The sequence below is a fragment of the Pristis pectinata genome, chromosome 12 (genome assembly GCF_009764475.1).
Source record: "Pristis pectinata isolate sPriPec2 chromosome 12, sPriPec2.1.pri, whole genome shotgun sequence".
Classification (NCBI taxonomy): domain Eukaryota; kingdom Metazoa; phylum Chordata; class Chondrichthyes; order Rhinopristiformes; family Pristidae; genus Pristis; species Pristis pectinata.
Genome location: NC_067416.1, coordinates 44,924,468 through 44,949,055, shown reverse-complemented (window position 1 = coordinate 44,949,055; position 24,588 = coordinate 44,924,468). Strand labels below are relative to the sequence as shown.

Genomic DNA, 24,588 nt, shown 5'->3' with positions numbered 1-24,588 from the left:
AAGATACCTTATCTCATTAAGACTGTGATCAGAGCATTGTCTGTGTGGAGTTTGCACATTCTCCCTGTGACTATGTGGATTGCTCTGGTTTCCTCCCACATCCCAAAGCTGTGCAGATTAGTAGCTATATTGGCCATGGTAAATTGCCCTGGTGTGTAGGTGAGTGGTAGAATCTGGAGGGAATTGATGAGAACGTGGGGAGAATAAACAACTAGAATTAATGTAGGATTAGTGTAACCCGGTGGTTGATAGCAGACGTGGACGATGGCGAAAGGGCCCGTTTCTGTGCTGTATCTATGACCTGTCAGATATCCTAACCAAGGGAAACATAGTCCTAACGTCTAGCCTGCCGAGCCCCATTAACAATTTCATGTGTTTTCATAAGACAATGACAAATCATTACATTATCCATGCTCTGCCTCCATATTGAATGGATCACCCTCTGCCCATTTCCAATAGTACCACTGTGATGCCACCGTGAAACCCCTTCCCTTTGAGCACTTTGAAGGAATTGTTCCCTCTACAATACTCTAATCCATTCTTCCATCCTCCTCACTCAATACCCAGGCTTGTGCTTGTGCATCTTCCACATAACTGAAGGAGATACGACATCTGTTTCTTTACCTCTTTCCTTTCCATCATCCAGTGACTTTACACATTCTGTGTAAAGTATTAATTTACTGGTACGACTTCCAATTTGCTATAATGCATGCAAATGCTCACGATGTGATCCCTTCTGCATTGGGTTACCAAATACTCTGCAGAACTCTCCGTTATGTTCGATAGGGTGACCCTGAACTTACACTTGCCTTTTACTTCAACTCTCCATCACATTCCCACTCTGACACCCCTATTGTTTTAAGCCTTTAAAGAAGCTCAAAATAGTATGTTCCAACTTGTAATCAACCTTCAGAAACTCCACAGTGTATTCAACAATCTTAGATAATCAGCCATTCCAGCCTTCTACTTTACATTACCAGGATTTTAACAATCTTTATCCTCTCTGGCATTTCAAGTTTCATTTGTCTCCTACTTACACTTCATTACTTTATTGTCTCTTTTCATCTGGTGTCATCCAAAGCCTCCTGGCCACCACCCAGCCAGATTTTCCCTCATGTCTTCCAGCCAACATCTTTTTTGTTTCCTGTTTCTAACCTAATGGATCATTACCTGAAAGTTCAACTCAGATTTTCTTTCCACAAGTACTGCCTAACCTGTGTTAGCATTTCCTGCTTTTATTTCAGTTGGGGAAGTATGCAGAAACAATTTCCAAAGGAAACATTAGAAATCAATTGGAAAAATGAGTTGATAAAGGACAGCCAGCATAATTAGAAGAAAGAAAATTACTTTACTTCAATTAGTTGAACACTATACTTGACTGAATTTTTGACGAGGTAATATATTAGACTGATGAAGAGGCTACACTGGAGGGCAAGCGCATAGACTTCCTGAAATGTGTTATCAAAGACAATAAATATCTTCATCAAAAACCAACACGGAAGGATAGCAAAATTGAAGCCAAAGGAATTAAAGAGTTAGAAGCAGCATTGATGAAAAATTGGCTCAAAACAACAAATATTGGTAAATTGTTGTTTCCCAGACTAGCTTTGATTAAGCAGTGGTAGTTCCAATTGGTTGTGTTGATATATGCAAATAACTTAGACATGGGTGTACGGGTAAAATTTCAAATTGACAAAGCTTACAAGTCTGGTCAACAATGAGATAGCAGGAAACTCCAAGAATGGTTTGCTGAAATGGGCAGAAAAGTGGCAGATAAATTTCATAAAGAGGGATATACTTTGGCCAAAAGAATAAAGAGATACAACAGGGAATAAATCATACATTTCAATAGGGGGCGCTCTCAGGCCTTCTCTTTCTGCACATGTGCATGTATCCTTAAAAGTGGTGGACAGGTCAAAAGGGTGGCCAGTAAGTTTGTGAGATTCCAGGATTCACAAATAGAGCACAGGGTATAAAATGCCGAACCCGTATAAAGCATTGGTTCAAACACAACTGAGCATTATACCCAAAATCTGGTTGCCACACTTAAGGACGTGAAGGTTCTACCGAGGATGCTGAAAAACAAAATCATTGCAGGCATGAGGAATCCCAGTTAGAATGGAGAAATTGGGCTTACTCTCCTAGGAACAAAGATAGTTGAGGGGAGATTTGATGATGACATACGAGATCATGACTGATGTACACTGGTTAAAGTAGAGAGATGCTATTCCCATAAGCAGGTAGTTTAAGGACCAAGGGACCCAGATTTGAAATTCTTCGCAAAAGAAACAAGGGAAATGTAGGGAAAAACTGTTTGTCTCAGAATAAGGACCTGGAATTCAATAAGGGTGATAGAATGCAGCATTTTAACATAGAACAGAGAACAGTACAGCAAAGGGCAGCAACATACTGTTGGTGCAACATACAGAAAGCCGGAAGGGTTCAGCGAGATCCTTAGCTCCACATCTGCAATAAACGTCTGGAACTTGACGAAATTTCAATGCGAGGTGTTAAACTAGAGTCCGGGTTGCAGATTTTAATGATGTATGGGGGAGGGAGAAAGTTATCTGGTCAATCCCCACCTCATCCCATCTGCCTCTCATTTTTTCTCTCTCTCTCTGTCCGCCTCTTATCTGTCATTCACCTGCCACTGTCTCCCAAATCCACCCGCAAGAAAAAAAGCAGTCGCAATGCAAATTTACAAACCGAAATGTCGGCAATTCCTTTCCTCCCACAGATGCTGCTCGACCCGCTGAATTCCTCCAGCAGATTGTTTGTTGCTGTTAGTTAAGGAAACAGTTATTTTCCTTTGCAGCCGAGATCACACAAAGTTAGTGTTGTCTATGTGACACCTGGGCTAAGGATATATCCCGAGGGTAAGAGCAACAGAGAGAGGAGAAGGATCCAGGTATCACGGACCATGAAACACTAGAAGTTTCTGTGAGAACTAGGGATTAAGTTAACAAGCAGAACCAAAAAGAGAAATAATTTCTAGGTTATTACCTCAATTGTGTACAAAATAAGAGAGCAGTAATTGGACAGTTCGGAAATCATAATTCAGAGTCAATTCAATTTTATGAGAAGTTTACTGTTTGGCAAATTCATTAAAGTTCTTCAAGATAAAACTGGCAGTGGATTGACTGAGGCAGATGTTCCACTTAAAAGTCAGCAGACCGCTTAACATTGGAACCAGGCAACGACCACTTCTAACATGAGGAAGTCTAAGACCCTCTCTTTGATAGTCAATATCATTACTATTGCAGTGTCCTGACAATCAACATTATGACAGTCACCACTCATCAGAAACTCAATTGGACCAGTACAATAAAGATGTGGCTACAAGAACGGGTCAGAGGCTAGGTACCCTACAGGTGTGCCATTCACCTCCAAAGACTTCCCACCATCTACAAAACACAAATAAAGAGCACAGTGGAATAATCTCCACTTGCATGGGTGAGTGCAAGCTAACAACACAAGGCTTGACATGATCCATGACAAAACAGCCCACTGATTGGCACCCCATCCATTAATATTGCACGTACAAAATGCACTGTAGTTACTTGCCAAGGCTACTTTGATGGTACCTCTCATGGAGTCACAGAGTAATACAGCATGGAAATAGGCCCTTTGGCCTGACCCATCAATGCCGACCAAGGTGCTTACGGAAGCTAGTCCCATTTGCACGCATTTATCCTGTATCTCCCTAAACCTTTCCTATCCATATATATATCCAAATGTCTTTTAAATGTCATTATTTATGTCTCTCAGCTTTGCAAACTCTACCACGAGGAATAAGGGCAGAAGGCACATGGAAACGCCACTGCCCACAAGTTACACCCTACCCACAGTACTGCATCATCCCAACTTGGAAATATATTGCCATTCCTTCAGTGCTGCTGGGTCGAATTCCTGGTAATCTCTGGCCAACAACATTGTTGCGGTAACTTCACCAGAATGACCATAATGCTTCAAGAAATTAGTGTGCCATTACCTTCTTTATGTCGCCATTACTTCTTTATGAATGGGCAGGTGGCTGGGCCAGCAACACTCGCATCCCAAAAATAAATAAATAAAACTGGGCCAAGACTCCTGAGCGCAGGCAAGGCTGAGGACAACTATGCTGGTGGAATCTTAATGGAGTCCAATGGGGACAGGGTAGGCTTGTTTTGATACAAAATTAGTGATGTGTTTGATCACTAAGGGAAAAGCTTTAGATTGCAAGAAGAAATATGGTAAATGAAATCCAACCAGGTGAATGCATTTAGGAAGTTTCAAAAAGGCAAGGGAAATGCAAAGTAAATAGGAGGACACAGAGGCATGGAGGAAGAGAAAGATGTTGGAATACCTGCAAATCCTCCAATAGATAGTAAGATAGGTGTAAAAATGGAATTAGGAGAGACACAGAATTACAAGAGTGTGTTAATTAGTCTGGGACTGTATACAGCACAAAGTTACAGCCAGCTTGAGTACTCCATAATGTTCTGTTAACATTACAGTACAGAGAGGGTGCAGAGGTATTCACGAGGATGTTGCTAGGACTTGATAATTTCAGCTATGAGGAAATATTTGAAAGGTTAGGGTTGTTTTAGTGTATATAAAATTATGAAGGGCTATACAGAGTAAGTAGGCAAATGCAAGGGAGCACAGATTTAAAGTAATTGGTGGAAGAATTAGAGGGGAGACGAGGAAAAATGTTTTCACCACGAGAGTTGTTGGGGGTCTGTAACTCACTGCTTGAAAGGGTGGTAAAGGCAGAAACAATCATCATGTTTAAATGTTAGGATGTGTATACAAGAAAACGTGGCTTGCAGTGCTACGGACCTGGTACTGGAAGACAGGATTAGTTTGGGAAGATTTTTTCCCCCAGTGGACACAATTAGCCAAACCTTCTGCATGGTAAATTTTAGACTCACGGAATCATACAGGCCCTGCAGCTCCCCGAGTCCGTGTCAAGCACCAAGTACTATCTACGCTTATCGTATTTGATTTTATTAATTTTCACATTCCCGTCAATACCCACCCCCACTACCCGCACCCCACCCCCAGAACCTACCATTTACACTAGGTTCAATTAACCCACCCCTCCATGCAGCTTTGGCATATGGGAGGAAAATATAGCATCTGGATGAAACCCATATGTTCACAAGGTGCACATGTGTTTTGCAGTCTAAAATGTATGTGTTTTTATTTTTTTCATATTTTGTAAGTGTTTTTGAATGTTTATCAATGTCAGAAGTATTTGCAAACATTCAATCTCAGTGATAGCTTGGACAGCTAGGATGGCTGGTGATTGGTTTGACTGGCTGTCAAAGCTGTTCTGGAAGCACTCATAGTTACTCTGGCCCGTCAATCAACTGACAGCCAGTCTTCCAAAGGAAGACAATGATCAAAAGCAGTCAAAGAAACAATAAGCTCCAATAACACTGAGGGCACTCTGCTGAAACCACAGGTTACAAGGACCTTGAGGGTAACAATCTCTATATCTTTGTTCAAGATGCATTCAATGGCAAAGATGGAGAGAGATAAGAAGAATTGGCACATGGTTAAAGGGCTGTTGAGGGAGAGAAGCATTCCTTTTCATGATAAAGTGGTGCCAGGGACCTGAAGGAGCAATACCAATACGGGATGAACCCAGATAAATGGAAAGAGCAAATAAGGACACAGAATTCCTTACTCCTTCTTCATAATCTTTGCGAAGAAATGCAAGCAGCTCAAATGTAAAAAGGAAATGGATGCAAAAAAAAATCACAGGAAAGAACAAGAGGGCAAATAGCATTCTAGAACAAGAATTTAAAAGGATGGTTAACCACAAGGTGAAAAGAAATCCTATTATAAAACAGTTAAAGTATTGGTATTGGTTTATTATTGTCACTTGTACTGAGGTACAGTGCAAATCTTGTCTTGCAAGCCAATCATACAGGTCAATTCATTACACAGGTGCAGTTACATTGAGTTAGTACAGAGTACATTGAGGTAGTACAAGTAAAAACAATAGCAGAGTAAAGTGTCACAGCCACAGAGAAAGTGCAGTGCAATAAGGTGCAAGGTCACAACAAGGTAGATCATGAGGTCATAGTCCATCTCATTGTACAGGGAACCGTTCAATGGTCTTATCACAGTGGGGTAGAAGCTGTCCTTAAAGTCTGGTGGTATGTGCTCTCAGGCTCCTGTACCTTCTATCTGATGGAAGAGGAGAGAAGAGAGAATGTCCTGGGTGGGTGGCGTCTTTGATTATGCTGGCTGCTTCAGCAAGACTACGAGAGGTAAAGACAGAGTTCAAGGAGGGGAGGCTGGTGTCCATGATGCGCTGGGCTGTGTCCACAACTCTCTGCGGTTTCTTGCGGTCCTGGGCAGAGCAGTTGCCGTACCAAGCTGTGATACATCCAGTTGGATGCTTTCTATAGTGCATCGGTAGAAGTTGGTGAGAGTCAAAGGGGACAAACCAAATTTCTTTAGCCTCCTGAGGAAGTAGAGGGCACTGGTGAGCTTTCTTGGCTGTGGCATCTATGTGATTTGACCAGGACAGTCTGTCGTGATGTTCACTCCCAGGAACTTGAAACTCTCAACCCTCTCGACCTCAGCACCATTGATGTAGACAGGTGCAGGTACACCACCCTCTTTCCTGAAGTTAATGACCAGCTCTTTTGTTTGTTGACATTGAGGGAAAGGTTGTTATCATGACACCATTCCACTAAGCTCTTTATCTCCTTCCTGTACTCCGACTCATCGCTGTTTGAGATATGGCCTACAACGATGGTATCATCTGCAAACTTGTAGATGGAGTTAGAGCAGAATCTGGCCACACAGTCATGAGTGTATAGGGAGTAGAGTAGAGGGCTGAGGACACAGCCCTGTGGGGCACCAGTGTTGAGAATAATCGTACCGGAGGTATTGCTGCCTATCCTCACTGATTGTGGTCTGTTTGTACAGCAATGCACAATGTACATAGTAAAAACAGGAACGGGGGCACTCTTGCATTGGAGAGCCAGACATAGAGGGGACTATTGAGATTTGGCTGCAGGAAAGTCAGGACAGGGAATTCAACATTACAGGGTACAACACATTTGGGAGAACAGAGGAGAGAAAAAAGGAGAAGTGGAATTGCAGTGCACTTTGGCAGTCGAAGAAAACAAAGGGATACAGCTGTAAGGAAGCAAAATAGAATCCTTATTTACTGAGATCGAATAAGGACTAATCTCACTAGTAGGTGTTATCTACAGAGGAAGAAGAATACACATAGATTGGGGAAATAAGTAAAAAACAAAATTAACAAAAGGGGGAATTTCAACTACCCAGTATTAATTGAAGGGAATGATGGAATAGAGTTCCTACAATTAATTTAGCAGTCCTGTCCAATTCAATATGTAGAAACTCCAAAAATGCATTCCTGGATCTAGCAATGGGATATGAACAAGGGCAAATAAAAATAGAAGTAGGGGATAGTTTCAAAACTGATAAACGCTTTATGATGATTATAGTGGGAATTATTAATGTACGAAGAGATTTAGGCATTCCTGCACATCAGTCACTGAAAACAAACAAGCAAGAGGGCAACCAGTGTATTCATAGTAGAGTATTTGACTATATGAATAAAGATGTCTTGCTGCAATATCCAAGGGTTCAATATAGGTTTATTTGCTCCTTTTCAATTCTGTCCCTCCAGAAATAATTACTTGTACTTGATTTACTTTGTTAATGGTCTGCTAACCTGTGCCATGACTTTTAGAGACTGGAGTATTTGTTCATCCCTTTGTTCATCTACTGAATTTGACTCCTGTCTTCCTAGTATCAGTGGCCTCCTTGTTCTTCCTACCAAACTGTATTACCTCACATTTACTTCTGTTGAACTTCATTTTCCTTCTTTTCCCATTCTCCATGCTCATTCATATAGTTTTGGAATTTGTTGCAGTCCTCCTCAGAATTGACTATCACCCCAATTTGGTCGTGACCAGAAACTTAGAAATGGTGTTTTTAATTCCAAAGTCATTCTAAATTGTGAAAATGAGTGGTCTCAGCACAGATCCTGGTGAAACACCATTTCTAACCCACCTCCATAATAAAAAACCTGTCCTTTAGTCTTGCTCTGTTTTCTTGAAGTCAGCTAGCAATTGATTTTCCTATTTGTCCTGTGACTCTGTGTTTTCTGATTTTATATATTGGTCTATTATGGGATAGCTTTTCAAAGACATTCTGATCATTTAGATTTAACATTTACTGATTTACTGCATTAACATTATCAATTGCCCCGGGTGTATAGATGAGCAGTAGAATCTGGAGACATTGATGGAAAAATGGGGAGAATAAATTGGTTTAGGATAGGATTAGTGTAAAAATGAGTGTTTGATGTTCAGCATGGACATAGTGAGTCAAAAGGCCTATTTCCACGCTACAATTCAATGAACCAGTTTCCTCCGCATCCCAAGGATGTGTAGTAGGTCGATTAATTAGCTGCTGTAAATTGCTCTTAGTGTAAGTGGGTGCTAGGAGAATCCAGGTGGGATTGATGATCATGTGAAAGAGGGCTTAGAGAAATAAGAGGGGGAAAGAGACTGATGGGATTCTCTAAGAGCCAGCATAGACTTAATAGACTATATGGCCTCCTATGTCATGACAAAATATGAAATAAAATATTAAACAGTCTGGTGAACATTCTCTTTTCTCCTTCCCTCCATCACATTGGGCAGAAGATACAAAAGCCTGAAAGCATGAGGCTCAAGGAGAGCTTCTATCCCACTGTTATGAGACTATTGAACAGTCCCCTAGTACAAATAAGATGGACTCTTGACTTCACAATCTACCTCATTATGACCTTGCAATTTGTCTGTACTGTAGCACTTTATTCTGCAATCTGTTAGTGCTTTCTCTTATATTACCTCAATACATTGATGTAATGAAATGATCCGTATGGACTGCATGCAACACAAGTTTTTCACTGTACCTTGTTACACATGACAATAATAAACCAATTTATCAACTTTTGTTGCACTCCTCTCCACAAGTATATCCTTCCTTGAGCAAGACTACAATTGTACACAATACTCCACCATGGCTCTCAATAATTGCACAATACCGCTTTATTCATATACTCAAATCCTCTTTCTGTTAAGGTCAATACATAATTTGCCTTGACGCACCTACACCTTTGCTTTGAGTGACTGATGAACAAGAAATCCCTAAATCTCTTTGTACATCTACAATTCCCAAACAAATACCATTTAAAAACTACTCTGCCTTTTTGTTTTTCCCCAACCGAAGTGGATAACTTCACATTTATCTACATTATACTACATTTACCAAATTTTTTCCCAATTCATAATCCGTCTAAATTGTCTTAAAACATCTCTGCAACCTCGTCACAATTCACAATCCCACCCAGTTTAGTGTTGTCGGCAAACTTTGAAATATTACATTTTGTTCCCTCAGCTCAATCACTGATATATCATGAATAGCTGAGGGCCCAAGCACTATCCCCTGCAACAGCACTTTAGTTACTGCCTGTCATCCCAAAAGACCCATTTATTCCTATACTCTATTTTCGGTCTTTCGACCCAAGTTTCAGTCCATGCCAATACATTAACTCCAATACCACACTTTTTAATTTTACACCTTCATCTTTTATGTACTCACTTAACACAGGGAATTGTTGGAGTAATGCAAACACTTTAAGGGGAAACAGGAACAAAGAGTGATGCTAATACATATTGATAATGAAAGATGGAAATTATATTCAAGACTGATGTGAACAGAATTTTTGGAAACAAAAAACTATTAAAAGTAATAGATGAATCATTAGAGGAGTCTGGAACTAGTACCTAAAAGGCAGCAGACCTCATCACACCTATATAGTTGAATGTGTACAAGAAGAGCCATGGCCTACAGGTCTACAGACCAGGTTCTGGAGTTGGGATTACATTGGTAACTCCTTTTCATTAGCACAGACATAATGACCTGCCTTCTTCTGTGTTCTAAATTTTCTATGATTTTAAAGCATTTATTTTCAGAGGACAAACCCCACTGAATTCTGCCCTGCTCAAGGGCTTTGCCCCTCTGTGGACTCTGACCAGTCCTGCAGAACCCGAAAACAAGACTTGCAGCATTCCACATTCTGTTTCCCCAAACAGCCACTAGCATTCGAAGTGCTGATAAAACTAACAGCAGCTGCTTACCTGATCTGTGGCTGTGATGGTTGTCTTTCATCTTCCTTTGTCCTATTCTGCCTCTCCTTATCTTCTTTGATGTCCGCAGGCTCTGACTCGGGCTCTGCTGGCGCTGACTCTTCGGAACCCACAGCCTTCTTTGGATCCTCTTCGCTCTCTCCAGTGTTCACACTAACAGGTTCTGGTGGCCTTTCAGGATCCATTGTCTTGTTCTGCCTCCCTTGGAGTTCACAGGCTGAAACTCTGCCTCTATCCAAGGCCCATAGGAAGAAAGAGGGAACAATCACATTAGCTGCATTTTTAAACTCCTCTTTGCACCCTGCAGCGGAGTGTTAATAGTTGCTATTGTGAGAAAGAGCAGCAGCCACCTCCTCCCCTCCCCCAACCCCATCACCCCTCCAGGCACTCCATGACTGCCATTCACAGGCTCCTCTCCTATTTCACATTCAGGGAAATTAGCAAAGATGTTGTAAAAAGGGCTTTCCTGTCTGGAATGTCTGATTTATATGAGTATCTGTCTCACATGGTAAAGCAGTTCGTGGTGTTGGCTTCACTTTTGCTCAGACATTGTTGCAGGAAAAGACATTCGAGAGCCTTTGATCATACACACATCATAAACCCATGGAACCTCACCAACAGGTCATGGCATAGTTTAAGGGTCTGCACTTAATCAAGGACCAGATCTTGTTCCTGGCCTATATCAGGGCCAACACACATGTATCAGTATAGTACAATATAGACAGGTACAGAAAATATTACAAAGTCAGTGTTGCATTATATCCAGCGCAACTGTCGTAATTTGCTTTTGTACAGAGACACAAGACACTGCAGACCCTGTCAACAACATGGCTATTCATTTGCAAACTTTTACCATTCCCTTATGCAGGAAGTATGGGACCAAGTATTAAAACTTTTTGGAATCCTGCTAATAATAGCCTTACAGTCATAAAAACACCTGTCAACTATTACTCATCGATTTCCAAAAACTGTATCCTGAATAACTCTCCACCCATCAAGCTTGTTGATCTTGTTACATAGTTATGCTTCCACTTGTGCTTCTCATAAGTTTGCTTATAGTTTGGTTCTTCGATCCCTCCAGACTGTTCAGAAGTCTATAGTATACTGCCAGTAATATGGTTGCCCATTTTCTGTTCTCCAATCCAGCCCATACAGCCTTATTTGATGATCCTTATAAAATATAATTCCATCTCACAGCTAAGTCTTTTCCCACAGTTGGGGAGCCCAAACTAGAGAGCATATGTTTTAAGTGGGGGGAGGGGAGGATTTAAAAAGGAACCTGAGGGGCAACCTTTTCACACAGAGGGTGGTGAGTATATGGAACGACTTGTCCAAGGAATTGGTAGAGGTCCAGAACAATTATGACACTCAAGAAGGTACATGGACAGGGGTACATGAATAGGAAAGATTTAGAGGGATATGGGCCAAATGCTGGCAAACGGGACTAGCTCTGTTAGGCAAATTAGTCAACATGGGATGAGTTGGGCTGAAGGACCTGCTTCCATGCTGTATAGCTCTTTGACTCTAATATCATTTCTTCAACCAACACTGCCACCACCACCTCCTTGTTTCTATCCCCCTCTATCTTGTCTGAAAATCCTGCAACCAGGGATTTTAAAATATTAAAATAATGCCACGATTCCATCATCACCCTCAATTCCTCTGCCTTTTTCACTTTACTGCTTGCAAACTCCTTTGTCTACTATGCCTTTTAATTTCCTGGAATCATAAAGTGTGGAAACTGGCCACGTGGCCAACTGAGTTTCCACAGAATGCCAAGCATCCATTTAACACTAATCCCATTTTATTCTCCCACATTCCCATCTCCAATATACCAGTGCAATTTAAAGTGGCCCATTAACCTCCCACCGTCTTTGGGATGTTGGAGGAAACCAGAGTACCCTGAGGAAACTCATACAGTCAGAGCGAGAACGTGAAAATTTCACACTGACAGCAGTGAAGGTCAGGACTGAGTCAGATCGCTGGAGCTGTGAGGCAGCAACTCGACTAGCTACATTAATGTGCTGCCCACTTCTGTCATTAACTTTATTGCTTTCCATTTCAACTTTTTTCCCCACCCAAATCTTTGCTCAGCATCCCCATCAAGCAAGTTTAAACCTCCTCAAAACATTATCAACCTTGCTTAGAAGGATCTTGGTTCCAGCTGTTTTGAAGTGCAATGCATCTGGCATGCACAATTCCCATCTTCCTCAGAACAGGTCCCAATGGGCAGAAATCGAAAGCTTTCCATCCTGGTCCCATCTCTCCAGTCTCCCATTCATCTACACGTCAGTAAAACTCGGTTAATCTGACACACTTGGGACTTTGGAGGTGCTGGATTGGAAGATTTTCTGGACTATTGGATGTTAATTCCCAATTAACACTCCAACATCCTTAATTCAGAGCTGGGCCCTGCAGCGTAAGGTGAGGAACAGGAATCATCACCTGCTGAACCAGATGCCAAATCATCAGGATTTTAGAACAATCGTAAAGTGGATTATCAGAATTTTACTGTATCTTTCTTTACTCTCTGGCAAATATCGAAGAGAATAATCTACAGATAGCTGTCACTTGAGGTTCTGCTTCTTAATCTGTTTCCTAAAATCTGTCTGCAGAACCCAACTTTTTTTCTACCTATATGGTTGGTACCAATCTAGACTGTGGTTGTTTACTCTCCCCATCCAGAAGGTTTTGCACCTCCTCTGTGATATCCTTGACCATGGAGGCAGCATACCATCGTAGAATCATGTATGCACCACAACAACATCTGTCTGTTCCCTTTACTTTTCAGCACAAGGACTTGAACCCAATCTCTGTTCAATACAAGCCTGAAGTCACCCCAAAGGCAGGACATAGAATAAATAGGAACCTGTTCATGTTCATACACTAATACCTGAAGCACAAAATGGTATATTACTAATAAATCACATGGAATATTTGGCTTTATAAATAGAGACACGAACTATAAACAAGCAACCTGAGCATCATCTTTATAAGTCATGCTATAACTGGAGTATTGTGTCCAAGCCTGGATACAATTCTGAAAAGAGGTCAGTATCTCTGGCATGGAGATTTACTAGGATACCAAGGATGAGAAAGCAGTTATCTGCAAATTAATAAACCTAAAGAAGCGGGGGGAAAGTTGAAAGAACACATCTGAGGCAAAAACGCAAGATAAAGTGCAATGCATTGGAAGAGAAAGTTAGTGTTAGCAGTGGTGGAACGAGATTCAATTCTTTCTAGAGGGGAGTTGAAGGGCTATTGGGAAAGGCACACAAGTAATACTAATGGGATAGTTCTTTCAAAACAATAGCACAGATACAATGGGAAAAAAGGCTACCCACCAAGCTATGATACATGGACCCAGACCCAAAATGACTCAGTACCTTAGGACAATAAAAAACACTTGTCCCTGGACCCATGATGATATAAGAATGCCATCTGCACTCTTCACAGCCTTTTTCTAAATTGTGTTCTGCAGCATTTATTTTCTATTTGATAGCTGTTTCTTTATCTCTTAACGAAAGAGAGGAATAAAACTTCCTTATACCCTATGCAGTAAATCCCATTTCCCTTCCTAATTGCTGTACATGCATGGTAACTGCCATTGTTTCCCACATTTCAATGTTTCCCAGATCTTCCAAATATTAGTATTCAACAGTATCACACTATTTACCAAGGTAACCCTGGAATCTGGAAGACCACCCTTCAAGTCTGTGTGATAACAGGTTAATTCCCAAGAAAAGCTGCAGCCATTCAGTTCTTGAACCAACCTGCACAACCCCAATCACTATCTCAGTATAGCAACATTATACAATGGGCCTTTTTTGTTCTAATTGTGTTCTTTCTTGTAAAAATTGTGTATAATTTATGTTTATTTTATGTTTTCTCTTGTGAATGCTCCTTATCTGATGCTATATACCTGTGATGTTGCTGCATGTAAGTTTTTCATTGCACCTGTACATACACTTGTGCATATAACAATAACTCCACCGTGACTTTGAGAAGATCAAGAAAACAAATAAAATTTGCAGACACAAGAGAGACTGCAGATGCTGGAGCAACACACAAAATGCTGGAGGAACTCAGCAGGTCAGGCAGCATCCATGGAGGGAAATGGACAGTTGATGTTTCAGGTCGAGACCCTCCAGCATTTCATATGTTGCTTGAAATAGAATTTGCAATCATGTCATCAATGCAAAAACACTTAGTGTAGCCTTATGGTCAGCAAACAAAATATGTTCAAATGTAAGATATAGGAGCAGATTAGGCCATTTGGCCCATCGAGTCTGCTCCACCATTTGATTATGGTTGATTTATTTTTCCCTCTCAACTCCATTCTCCTGCCTTCTCCCTGTAACCTTTGACACCCTTACTAATCAAGAACTTATCAACCCCCATTTTAAATATACCCAATGACTTGGCCTCCACAGCAGTCTGTGGCAATGAATTCTAGATTCACCATCCTCTGGCTAAAGAAAATTCCTCCTCATCTCTGTTCTGAAGGGACATCCTTCTATTCTGAGGCTGTGCCTTCTGGTCCTAGACTCTCCCACTACTGGAAACATTCTCTCCACATCCACTTCAATCCAGACATTTCAATATTCGGTAGGTTTCAATGAGATCCCCCTCATCCTTCTAAACTCCATCGACTACAGGCCCAGAGCCAGCAAACGCTCCTCATATGCTATAAACCTTTCATTCCCGGGATCATTCTCATAAACCTCCTCTGGACCCTCTCTGAAAAAGGAAGGTACATCCTTCCTTAGATTTGGGGCCCAAACCTGCTCACAATACTTCAAATATTGTCCGACCAATGTTAGAAGAGTTTCACAGAGGAGTAAAATAATATGGTATGGAATGACTGCAGGACGGAAGCACTTCAATTCACAAGTCACCTTGGCAGTTACCTATCAAGTAATATTAAACATCTAACTCCAAGCTCTCTGGAAAGGCAGTGGACCAACAGCAAATGACTATCACCCACATCAGTGGAACCAATTACATTCCACCAGGCATAATCCAAATAGTAATGAAGAAACAAAAAAATGCAGATACTGGAAATCTGATGAATTAGGACAGGGGGAGTGAGAAATACCCTTATGCCCCCACTAAATCCTGACCTGCAGGATATTTCCAGCCTTTCAGAACACTTATTAGGCAAAAAGAAGACATGAGGCTGCTTTGGCAAATAATGTGAAGGTAAACCCAAAGGGGATTCTACAGGTATATTAAGAGCAAAAGGATAGTAAGAGACAGAATTGGTCCCCTAGAAGATCAGAGTGGTCGTATATGTGTGGAGCCTCAGGAGATGGGGGAGGTCTTAAACAGTTTTTTTTGCATCAGTATTTACTCAGGAAACTGGCATTGTGGATATGGAAGGAAAGGAAACAAGCACTAGTGTCATGGAACATATAGAGTTAAAAAGGAGGAGGTACTTGATGCTTTACAGCAATAAAGGCAGATAAATCTCCAGGGCCTGACAAGATATTTCCCCAGACCTTGAGAGAGACTAGTGTAGAAATTGCAGGGGCCCTGGCAGATATATTTAAAATGTCCTTAGCCACGGGTGCAGTGCCAGAGGACTGGAGGATAGATCATTTTGTTCCATTGTTTAAGAAAGGCTCAAAGAGTAAACCGGGTAATTACAGGCCAGTGAGCCTGACGTCAGTAGTGGGTAAATTATTGGAAGGTGTTGTGAGAGATAGGACATATAAGTATTTGGACAGCCAAGGGTTGATTAAGTATAGTCAGCATGGCTTTAATGCGTGGTAGGATCGTGTTTAACGAATCTTGTGGAGTTTTTTGAGGAGGTCACTAAGAAAGTAGATGAAGGTAAGGCTGTGGATGTTGTCTACATGGACTTTAGTAAGGCCTTTGACAAGGTCCCACATGGGAGATTAGTTCAGAAGGTTCAGTTCAATGGGTATCCATGGGAAAGGTTGTAAACTGGATTCAAAATTGGCTGAGTGGGAGAAGACAGAGAGTGTTGTGGATGGTTGTTTCTCAGATTGGAGGCCTGTGACTAGTGGTGTGCCTCAGGGATCTGTGTTGGGGCCATTGTTGTTTGTTGCATATATCAATGATCTAGACGATAATGTGGTAAATTGGATCAGTAGTTTGCGGATGACACTAAGATTGGAGGTGTAGTGGACAGTGAGGAAGGCTTTCAAAGCTTGCAGAGGGATCTGGACCAAATGGGAAAAATGGTCTAGAAAATGGCAGATGGAATTTAATACAGACAAGTGTGAGGTGTTGCATTTGGAAGGACAAATCAAGGGAGGACATACACAGTAAATGGTAGGGCACTGAGGAGTGTGGAGGAAACAAAGGGATCTGGGAGTTCAGATACATAATTCCTTGAAAGTAGAGTCACAGGGTAGACAGGGTTGTAAAAAAAAGGCTTTTGGCATCCTGGCATTTATGAAATCAAAGTACTGAGTATAGGAGTTGGAATGTTTTGGTGAGGTTGTATAAGTCATTGGTGAGACCAAATTTAGAACATTGTGTGCAGTTCTGGTCACCGAACTACAGGAAGGATGTCAGTAAGATTGAAAGAGTGCAGAGGAGATTTACAAGAAGTTGCCGGGTCTTCAGGAGTTGAGTTATAAGGAAAGATTGAGCATGTTAGGACTTTATTCCTTGGAGCAGAGAAGAATGAGGGGAGATATGATAGAGGTTTTATAAAATGATGAGGGGCATAGACAGGGTTAATGCAAGTAGGCTCTTTCCCACCTAGATTAGGAGAGATAAGTACGAGAGGACATGGCTTTAGGGTGAAAGGGGAAAGGTTTAGGGGGAACATTAGGGGGAACATTAGGGGGAACTTCTTCACTCAAAGAGTGGTGGGAGTGTGGAATGGGCTGCCATCTGATGTGGTAAATGCAGGCTCGCTCTTAACTTTTAAGAGTAAAATTGGATAGAGTACATGGACGAGAGAGGTCTGGAGGGGTATGGGCTGGGGGCAGGTAAATAGGAGTAGCCGAATAATGTTTCGGCACAGATTAGAGAGGCCAAATGGCCTGTTTTCTGTGCTGTAGTTTTTCTATGTTCTAAGAAAAAATTGTGATGAAAGGTCACCTGACCTGAAAAGTCAACTCTGTTTCTCTCACCACAGATGCTGCCTGATAGCGTGGAGTACCTTCAGTATTTCCCATTTTTATCGTGACACAAAACCGTCACAGAGTTCCCATTAATTCTAATGGCCCCTCCCAACTTTCTTTGTAATTAAAATTTGTTTTTAATTCCAACTTTTCCAAGTTCTGATAACAGTGGGCCCACCGGGGTACAGTGAGCAGCAGGAAGTTTTACTCCCAATATCAGGGGCCTCTCTGTTACTGATGCTTCGAGTGGAACTGATCCTCTGTCCTCAATGTGCTGTGGGCACTGTAAACAAGTTTTTCCTGATAGGAGCCATACAGCACAGAAACAGACCCTACCCGACCACCAAGACCACATCAACCACCGACAGTATTACGACTAATCCCATTTTATTTCTCCATTTAAAATATTTAGTTATCAGTCACATGGTACAATCAAAACACACAGCAAATGCATCTTTTTGCGTTACTGAGAATGTGCTGGGGGCAGCCCACAAGTGTTGCCCCTCTTCCGGCGCCAACATAGCATGCCCGCAACTCCTAACCTGTACGTCTTTGGAGATGTGGGAGGGAACCCGCACAGACTCACAGGGAGAATCTACAAACTCCTTACAGACAGCCGATTAACTCTATCCAGACTCTACCCTCACTTACATGTCCATGTCTTTGTGATGTGGGTGGAAACTGGAGCATCCAGAGGAAACCTACACAGTCACAGAAAGAACATGTAAACTGCAGAGAGACAGGAGTTGGCACTGGAGGACAGGATTAAATCCAGGTTGCATCCCTGATCCTCTTTGCTGCTGATCCCTTCCCCTTTGGCCCTTGAGATGCCCAAGTGCCAAGCACAAAAACTCCAACAATCCAGCACCCCTGGGACCTTCCTGGAGCTGGACTTGCAGATTTTCCAGACTATTTAATATTCTTTCCTATTAATATAACACACTGTAAATTCAGATTTTTTAATATATTACACACAGTAGTGTAATAAATTTTCCCGATGAACCCAATAGGGGAGCATGGGGAAAAAGGACTTCAGCAAGTTTAAAGGGTCCCACAAGAACCAGATACCGAACCATTAATATTTCAATTGGATACCACATTAATGGAGTTTGTATGCGGAATATTCCTTGTTTCAGTCCCAATCAAAATGTATCAAGTGCGGCTTCCTGCTTTTGAACAGAGCCGAGGTTTCTCACATTTTCTGCCGCTTTCCATCCTGCTCTCACTTTCACCTTGTCCACCTCCAACTGTTCCATTCCCTTTCCTGACATCTGCATCTTCCCACTTTTCCAGAGACACAAAAAACTCCTTCAAGGTGAGCAGAGTTTTATTTGCACCATTTCCAATTTAGTGTGTTGCATTTGCTGCTCACAATGTCGTCCCCTCTCCATTGGGAGGCCAAGCAGAGATTTACAAAATACCCCTGTTCAATTCCACCAGAATGATGCTGATCTTCTAGTTACCCGTCAGTTTTACTTCTCCATCCCACTCAAATTCAGACCTCTTATTTTAATGAAACACAAGGCTAAGTCTGAGGAACAGCATCTCATTATCTAACAGCTATATTGGAGTATTCAGGACTCAGCAATGATTAATTTCAGAAAATAAGCCTTGTATCTTATATTTTTGACATTTAATTTTTTCCCTCTCGTGCTCTTGTAATTTCTGATGTTTCTCAACCCTTCCTATTTATTTTTAATATATTGTCCTATTTATCCGAATATATTTTGTTGTTCATGAGCCTTACTGCCATCTTTCAGCCTCAGCCAGCAGCCACGTGTCATTCATCTTGATTTGTCTCTACCTCTATTACAGACCTTCCCACTTTCTCAGCAGAATTAAATGCATTTCATTTCTAACTCTTATGATTAGATGAAAACTATGAACCCAAAACATTAACACTGTCTTTCTTCCTCTCTCTGGAGATGCTGCCTGATCTACTGAGCATTTTCTGTTAGTATTTCAGAGTTTCCAGCATCTGTAGTATTTTGCTATTGCAAAGGTTCTCCTGAATGTTTCTCCATGATAGTCATAGAGAGTCAAAGAGCAATACAATATGGACACAGGCCCTTCAGCCCAACGAGTCCATGTTAACCACAGTGCCCACCCATCTTGTTCCAATTTCCTGCATTTGGCCAATATCTCTCTCCTCCATGTACCTATCCAAGTGCTTCTTAAATGATACTATTGAAACCTGCCTCAACCACTTCCTCTGGCAGCTTGTTCCAAATACTCATCACTCTCTGCATGAAAAAGTTGCCCCTCTCGTCCCTTTTAACTCTTTCCCTCTCACCCTAAATCTCTGCCCTCTTGTTTTGGACTCCGTAACCCTGGGGAAAGACTGCTACCATCCACCTGATCTGTGCCCTCATGGATTTATTAACCTCTCGAAGATCACCCCTCATTCTCCTACACACCAAGGGATAAAGACCTAGGCCTGGCCAACCTCTCCCTGTAACTCAGGCCCTGGCAACATCCTCATAAATCTTTTCAGCACCCTTTCCAGCTTAACCGATATCTTTCCGATAGCAGAGGGCGACCAAAACTATACACAGTACTGCCAAGTGCGGCCTCATCAACACCTTATACAACTGGCAACATAATGTCCCAACTCCTGTACTCAGTGCCCTGACTGAAGGCCAGAATGCTAATTGCCTTTTTCACCACCGTGTCTACCTGTGACACCACTTTCAATGTTTTCAATGAGAGAGAAGTATTGGAAATAATAATAGCAGACTTATCAATCACTTGAAGATGTGTTAGCATTGATTAAGAACTGCCAGCATAGCTTTTGTAAAGACAAATTGTATTCAATTAACATGATAGTCTTTTTGATGAAGAAACAGAAGGTTTAGGAGGAAATTGCATTTGATGTGACCCACATGTTGTTCAATAAAGCTTTCCACCAAGATTGAAAGTCATGATATAAAAGAGTAATAGAGTAAAATTGGCTAAGTGACAAGGCATTGTGGCTGTAAAATGTTCTTTTTGGACTGGGCGCAAGCAGAACTCCTCAGTATGGGTACCAGGGTCACTATTTTTCCCTTACAGATATCAATGACTTGGACTTGGCTATAGGGGGCATGATTTCAAAATCTGTAATGAACCAAGAGGAGGATTTCAAGGATACTTCAAGGAGATATAGATAGGCTGGTGGAATGGGCAAGAGATGAGAGGTTAAATTTAATCCTGGTAAATGTTAAGTGTTACATTTTGTTAGAAAGAACAAGAAAAGGCAATATAAACTGAAGAGTTTGACTCTAAATGGGATACAACAACCAAGAGATTAGGCTTTATGTGCCGAGATCATTGAATATCGCAGGGCAGGTTGAGAAGCTGGTTTAAAAAAGAGCATACACAATATAGATGCCTTATATATAGAGTTGGGCATACAAGGAATCATGATAAACCTCACGTCACAGGTGATAAATATTTGAAAGATCCTCGACTGAGGGTTTTATGGGGAAGTCCACAGAAGAGGAGCTTGAGCCAGCAGAAATCAGCCAATGATCACACTGAATGGCGGGGCAGGCTTGAGAGACCGATTAGCCCACTCCTGTGATCTTGTGGAAGTCCTTGAGTTGCCCAAGCGCCCAGTCAACATCAGAAAGTCAAGAGTGGTGGGAGGCGTCGTGACGTCACCCGAAGCCCCGCCTCTCATTGTGACCGGAGTAAGATGGCGATGCGCATGCCCCGTCCTGCGCGCCGCCCGTCCTGCTCAAAGATGGCGACTAAGCTGCCCCCATCCCCCCCGTAACCAGGGCCCGTCCGGACCTCGATCCCACACTCCCGCCCCCTCACTTGCAGCCGGATAGCGAATCCAGAACCTCGCAGTCTGCACGGATGAGTGCGGACACGCCCATAAACCCCCTATCTCCTGGGTTTGTGGGGGACGGTGTTGTTCCTCACCAGTACTTTCTTTGTCCGCCGGTGTCCAGCGCCGACTTTCGACAACCGGCCGCTCCTCGCGTCCAGCGCACAAGCCCCGCCCTGCGATCACCCCCGCACCGGGTCTTCGCCGCTCTGGGCCACCGACCGGAAACGGAGGGAGCCCACTCCGCCAGCAAACCGTCAACCGTCTCGGGGCCCGCGCGCCGCCTCCTGCTGTCACTCAAGCGTAAACCAATGGGGAGCAGGCATGGCATCAGCCGACCCAGCGGTCCCGGCCCGTTGCACCAATCGGGTGCGAGGGCGGGTGCGGGTTGCCAGCTGCAAGGCTGCTGGCTCGGGTCATTCGGGCGGGTTGCGTCATGGTGCGTGGGGGGGTTGAGTGCGTCCTGAAGTCGGGGGGGTAGAGCGGGCTGCAGAGGAGAGGTGTTCTTCAGTTATTGCTGTGCAAAAAAAATTGCTCCTGCACGCAAACGTGAGGGAAAGTAATCTTTGAGTAGCGGGAAGCATTCAAGGAGATTCAAGAGATTAGGATAAACATGCTTCCACAAAGAAAATTACCAAAACTTAGAGCCTCTTGGATGGCCGGGTGCACAGAGGACAGGGCCAAACGAGAATGGGAAACATACGTCTGCTAACAAGAATTTCGTGCAACAGAGAGCCTGGAAAAGTATGGAAAAATGAAATTAAAAGGGAAATTAGAAAAGCCAAGCATGTGAAAATTATGAAAAGTTATAACTAAAGAAAAGGTAGGCTAAATCTCTGGCGTCAGAGAATCTGAGTAAAGTTATTAATGGATGTTTTTCTGACTACCTTCACAAAAGAATTTGCCCCGAGTTTCCCGCGAGCAAGGGATTTCATTGCACCCTGGTGGAAATGACAAACTAATCTGAATCTGATGTTGCTATAGTGAACAAGCGAAATGGAGGGTGAGATTAAAAAAGGTAATAAATGAAGCATTTCACAATGCTCAGCGGGATTTACCCCAATTAGAAAAAGAGAATCAATGAGAAAGGCGAACAATATGTGGTTAACAAAGGTCAATAAAATATTTAATCTAAAACTAGAGCATACGAAGTAGCAAAAATGGAAGACTGGGAACTTTTCAGGAACCAGCAGCAAGAGATAAAAAGAAAGGAGAGGAGAAAATAGGTTCCTAGGTTAATTGGCAAATAATGTCAAAACCAACTGAGAACTTCCATGGACATATAAAATGATATATATGTAAAATCATGAGGGGCATAGATAGAGTGAATACGCACAGTATTTTCCCCAGGGTTGGGGAATCAAGAGCTGGATGGCATGGGTTTAAGGTGAGAGGGGAGAGTTTTAATAGGAACCTGAGGATAGTCTGTATGTGGAATGAGCTGCCAGAGGAAGTGGTTGAGGCAAGTGCATTTACAATGTTTAAAAGACAGGTTTAAAAGACAATGTTTAAAAAACTGTCAGAGGGATCTGGGCCAAACACGACTTAATGGGACTAGCTTAGATGGACATCTTGGTTGGCATGGACCTGTTGGGCCAAAGGGTCTGTTTCCGTGCTGTATGATGACGACTATCAAACTTAGAGCCACTGGTTGGCAAGGTGCCCAGAGGGTAGGGAAAGGCAACAAAACCAACCATAAATTGAATACTGAGCAAAAATCCTGAAAGAGTACAGAAAATACAGGGGAGAAATTAAAATAGAAAATAGGAAAGCAAAAAGAGAGCATGAAGAGAAATTAGCCAGTATAGAGAGGTTGAGCAGGTTAGAACTTTGTTCATTGGAGTGTAGGAGAATGAGGGTGATCTTCTAGAGGTGTATAAAATCATGAGGGGCATAAATAGGGTGAACGCACACAGTCTTTTTCTAAGACTGGAGGGCATAGGTTTAAGGTGAAAAAGGAAAGATTTAATAGGAATTTGAGGGACAACATATTTTTACATAGGGTGGTATGTATGTGGAATGAGCTGCCAGAGGAAGTGGTTGAGGCAGGTGCAATAACAACTTTTGAAAGCCATTTGGACAGATACATGGATAGGAAAGGTTCAGAAGGTTTTAGGCCAAATGGTGGTAAATGGGACTAGCTTAGATAGGCACCTTGGTCAGCGTCGACCAGTTGTGCCAAGGGACCTGTTTCCACGCTGTATGACTCTGTGGAAGAAGTTAGCTAAGATGTGGAACTCCCTGGAGGGTGTAAGTGTGAGATTGGGAAGGAGAAATAGAAGGTCAGATTCTTATGTGAATGGTGAAAGACTAGAAATGAGTGGAGTTCTGAGGGATCTTGTTCTTGTACATAAAGCACAGAACATTAGTGTGCAGCAAGCAGTTAGGAAGGCAAATGGCATGTTGGCCTTTATTGCATGGGAGTTGGCATTTAGAAATAGTGAAGTATTATTACAATTAGTAACAATAGTAAAAATAATAAGCATGTTCACAGAATTATATAGCATGGAAACAAGTCCTTCGACTGAATTTGTCCATGCCAACCAGGTACCTACCTGAGTTAGTCCCATTTGCCTGCATTTGGCCCATATCCCTCTTAACCTTTCCTATTCAGGTACTGTTCAAATGTTTTTGTTGTAATTGTACCCGCGTCTACCACTTCCTCTGGCAGCTCGTTCCATATATCCACCACCTTTTGTGTGGGGAAGAAACCTGCCCCTTAGGTCCCTTTTAAATCTTTCCCCTCTCCTATGCCCTCTAGTTTTTAGACATCCCTACCTGGGGGAAAAAGACTATACCATCCCCTTATCTATGCCCCTAATGATTTATAAACCTCTATAAGGTCACCCATCAGCCTCCTTCGCTCCAGGGAAAACGTTTGCAGCCTGTCGAGCCTCTCCTTAAAACTCGAGCCTCTCCTTAAAACTCAAGCCCTCCGTCATGGCAACATCCTTGTGAATCTTTTCTGCATCTTAATAGATCCCTTCTAAAGCATGACAGCTTGATTCCCATGTAACTAACCTTCTGTACCTACCGACCTACATGCAGGCGCTTTGTCAAAAGCCTGGCTCAAATCCATATAAACCATACCTACTGCCCTGCCTTCATCCATTTTTTTTAGTTACCTCCTGAAGAAACTCAATCATATTTGTGAGACAGGAGGACTTCTGCACAGACACACGTTCACTCCTCCTAAGCGGTAGTGATAGGGACACTGAATAGTTTGGGGAACAGAACAGGAGATTCTGTGGCCGCAAAAGATACACCAGGATGGTGTGTTGCCTCCCGGTACCAGAGTCAGTGACATCTCAGAGTAGCTGCAGAACATTCTCAAGGGAGGATGAGCAGCCAGAGTGTCGTGGTGCATATGGTACCAACGACAAAGGTAGAAAGATTGGTGAGGTCCTGCACAGTGAATATGGGGGAGTTAGGAGAGAACCTAAAAAGCAGACTTTGTAGTATGAAAGGGCCAGGGGTCAGTGACAAGTGACAACAC

General features: G+C 42.4%; 1 protein-coding gene across 4 annotated transcripts in view; it reads right to left on the bottom strand.

Annotated features, from left to right (window-relative positions):
• The window catches only part of LOC127576525 (zinc finger protein 239-like), a 108,177-nt gene extending 86,775 nt beyond the window's left edge, over positions 1–21,402 (bottom strand). The window contains exons 1-2 of one of the 4 annotated variants that reach the window (XM_052027011.1): positions 21,188–21,402; positions 10,167–10,406 (exon numbers count right to left, since the gene is read on the bottom strand). In XM_052027011.1, the coding sequence (XP_051882971.1) occupies positions 10,167–10,360 (194 nt within the window). In that variant the 5' untranslated portion in view covers positions 10,361–10,406; positions 21,188–21,402. Of the gene's footprint in view, positions 1–10,166; positions 10,419–21,187 lie in introns of those variants that run through there. The other 3 variants (XM_052027010.1, XM_052027013.1, XM_052027012.1) reach the window with 3 other exon arrangements.
• Positions 21,403–24,588: the final 3,186 nt, after the last annotated feature.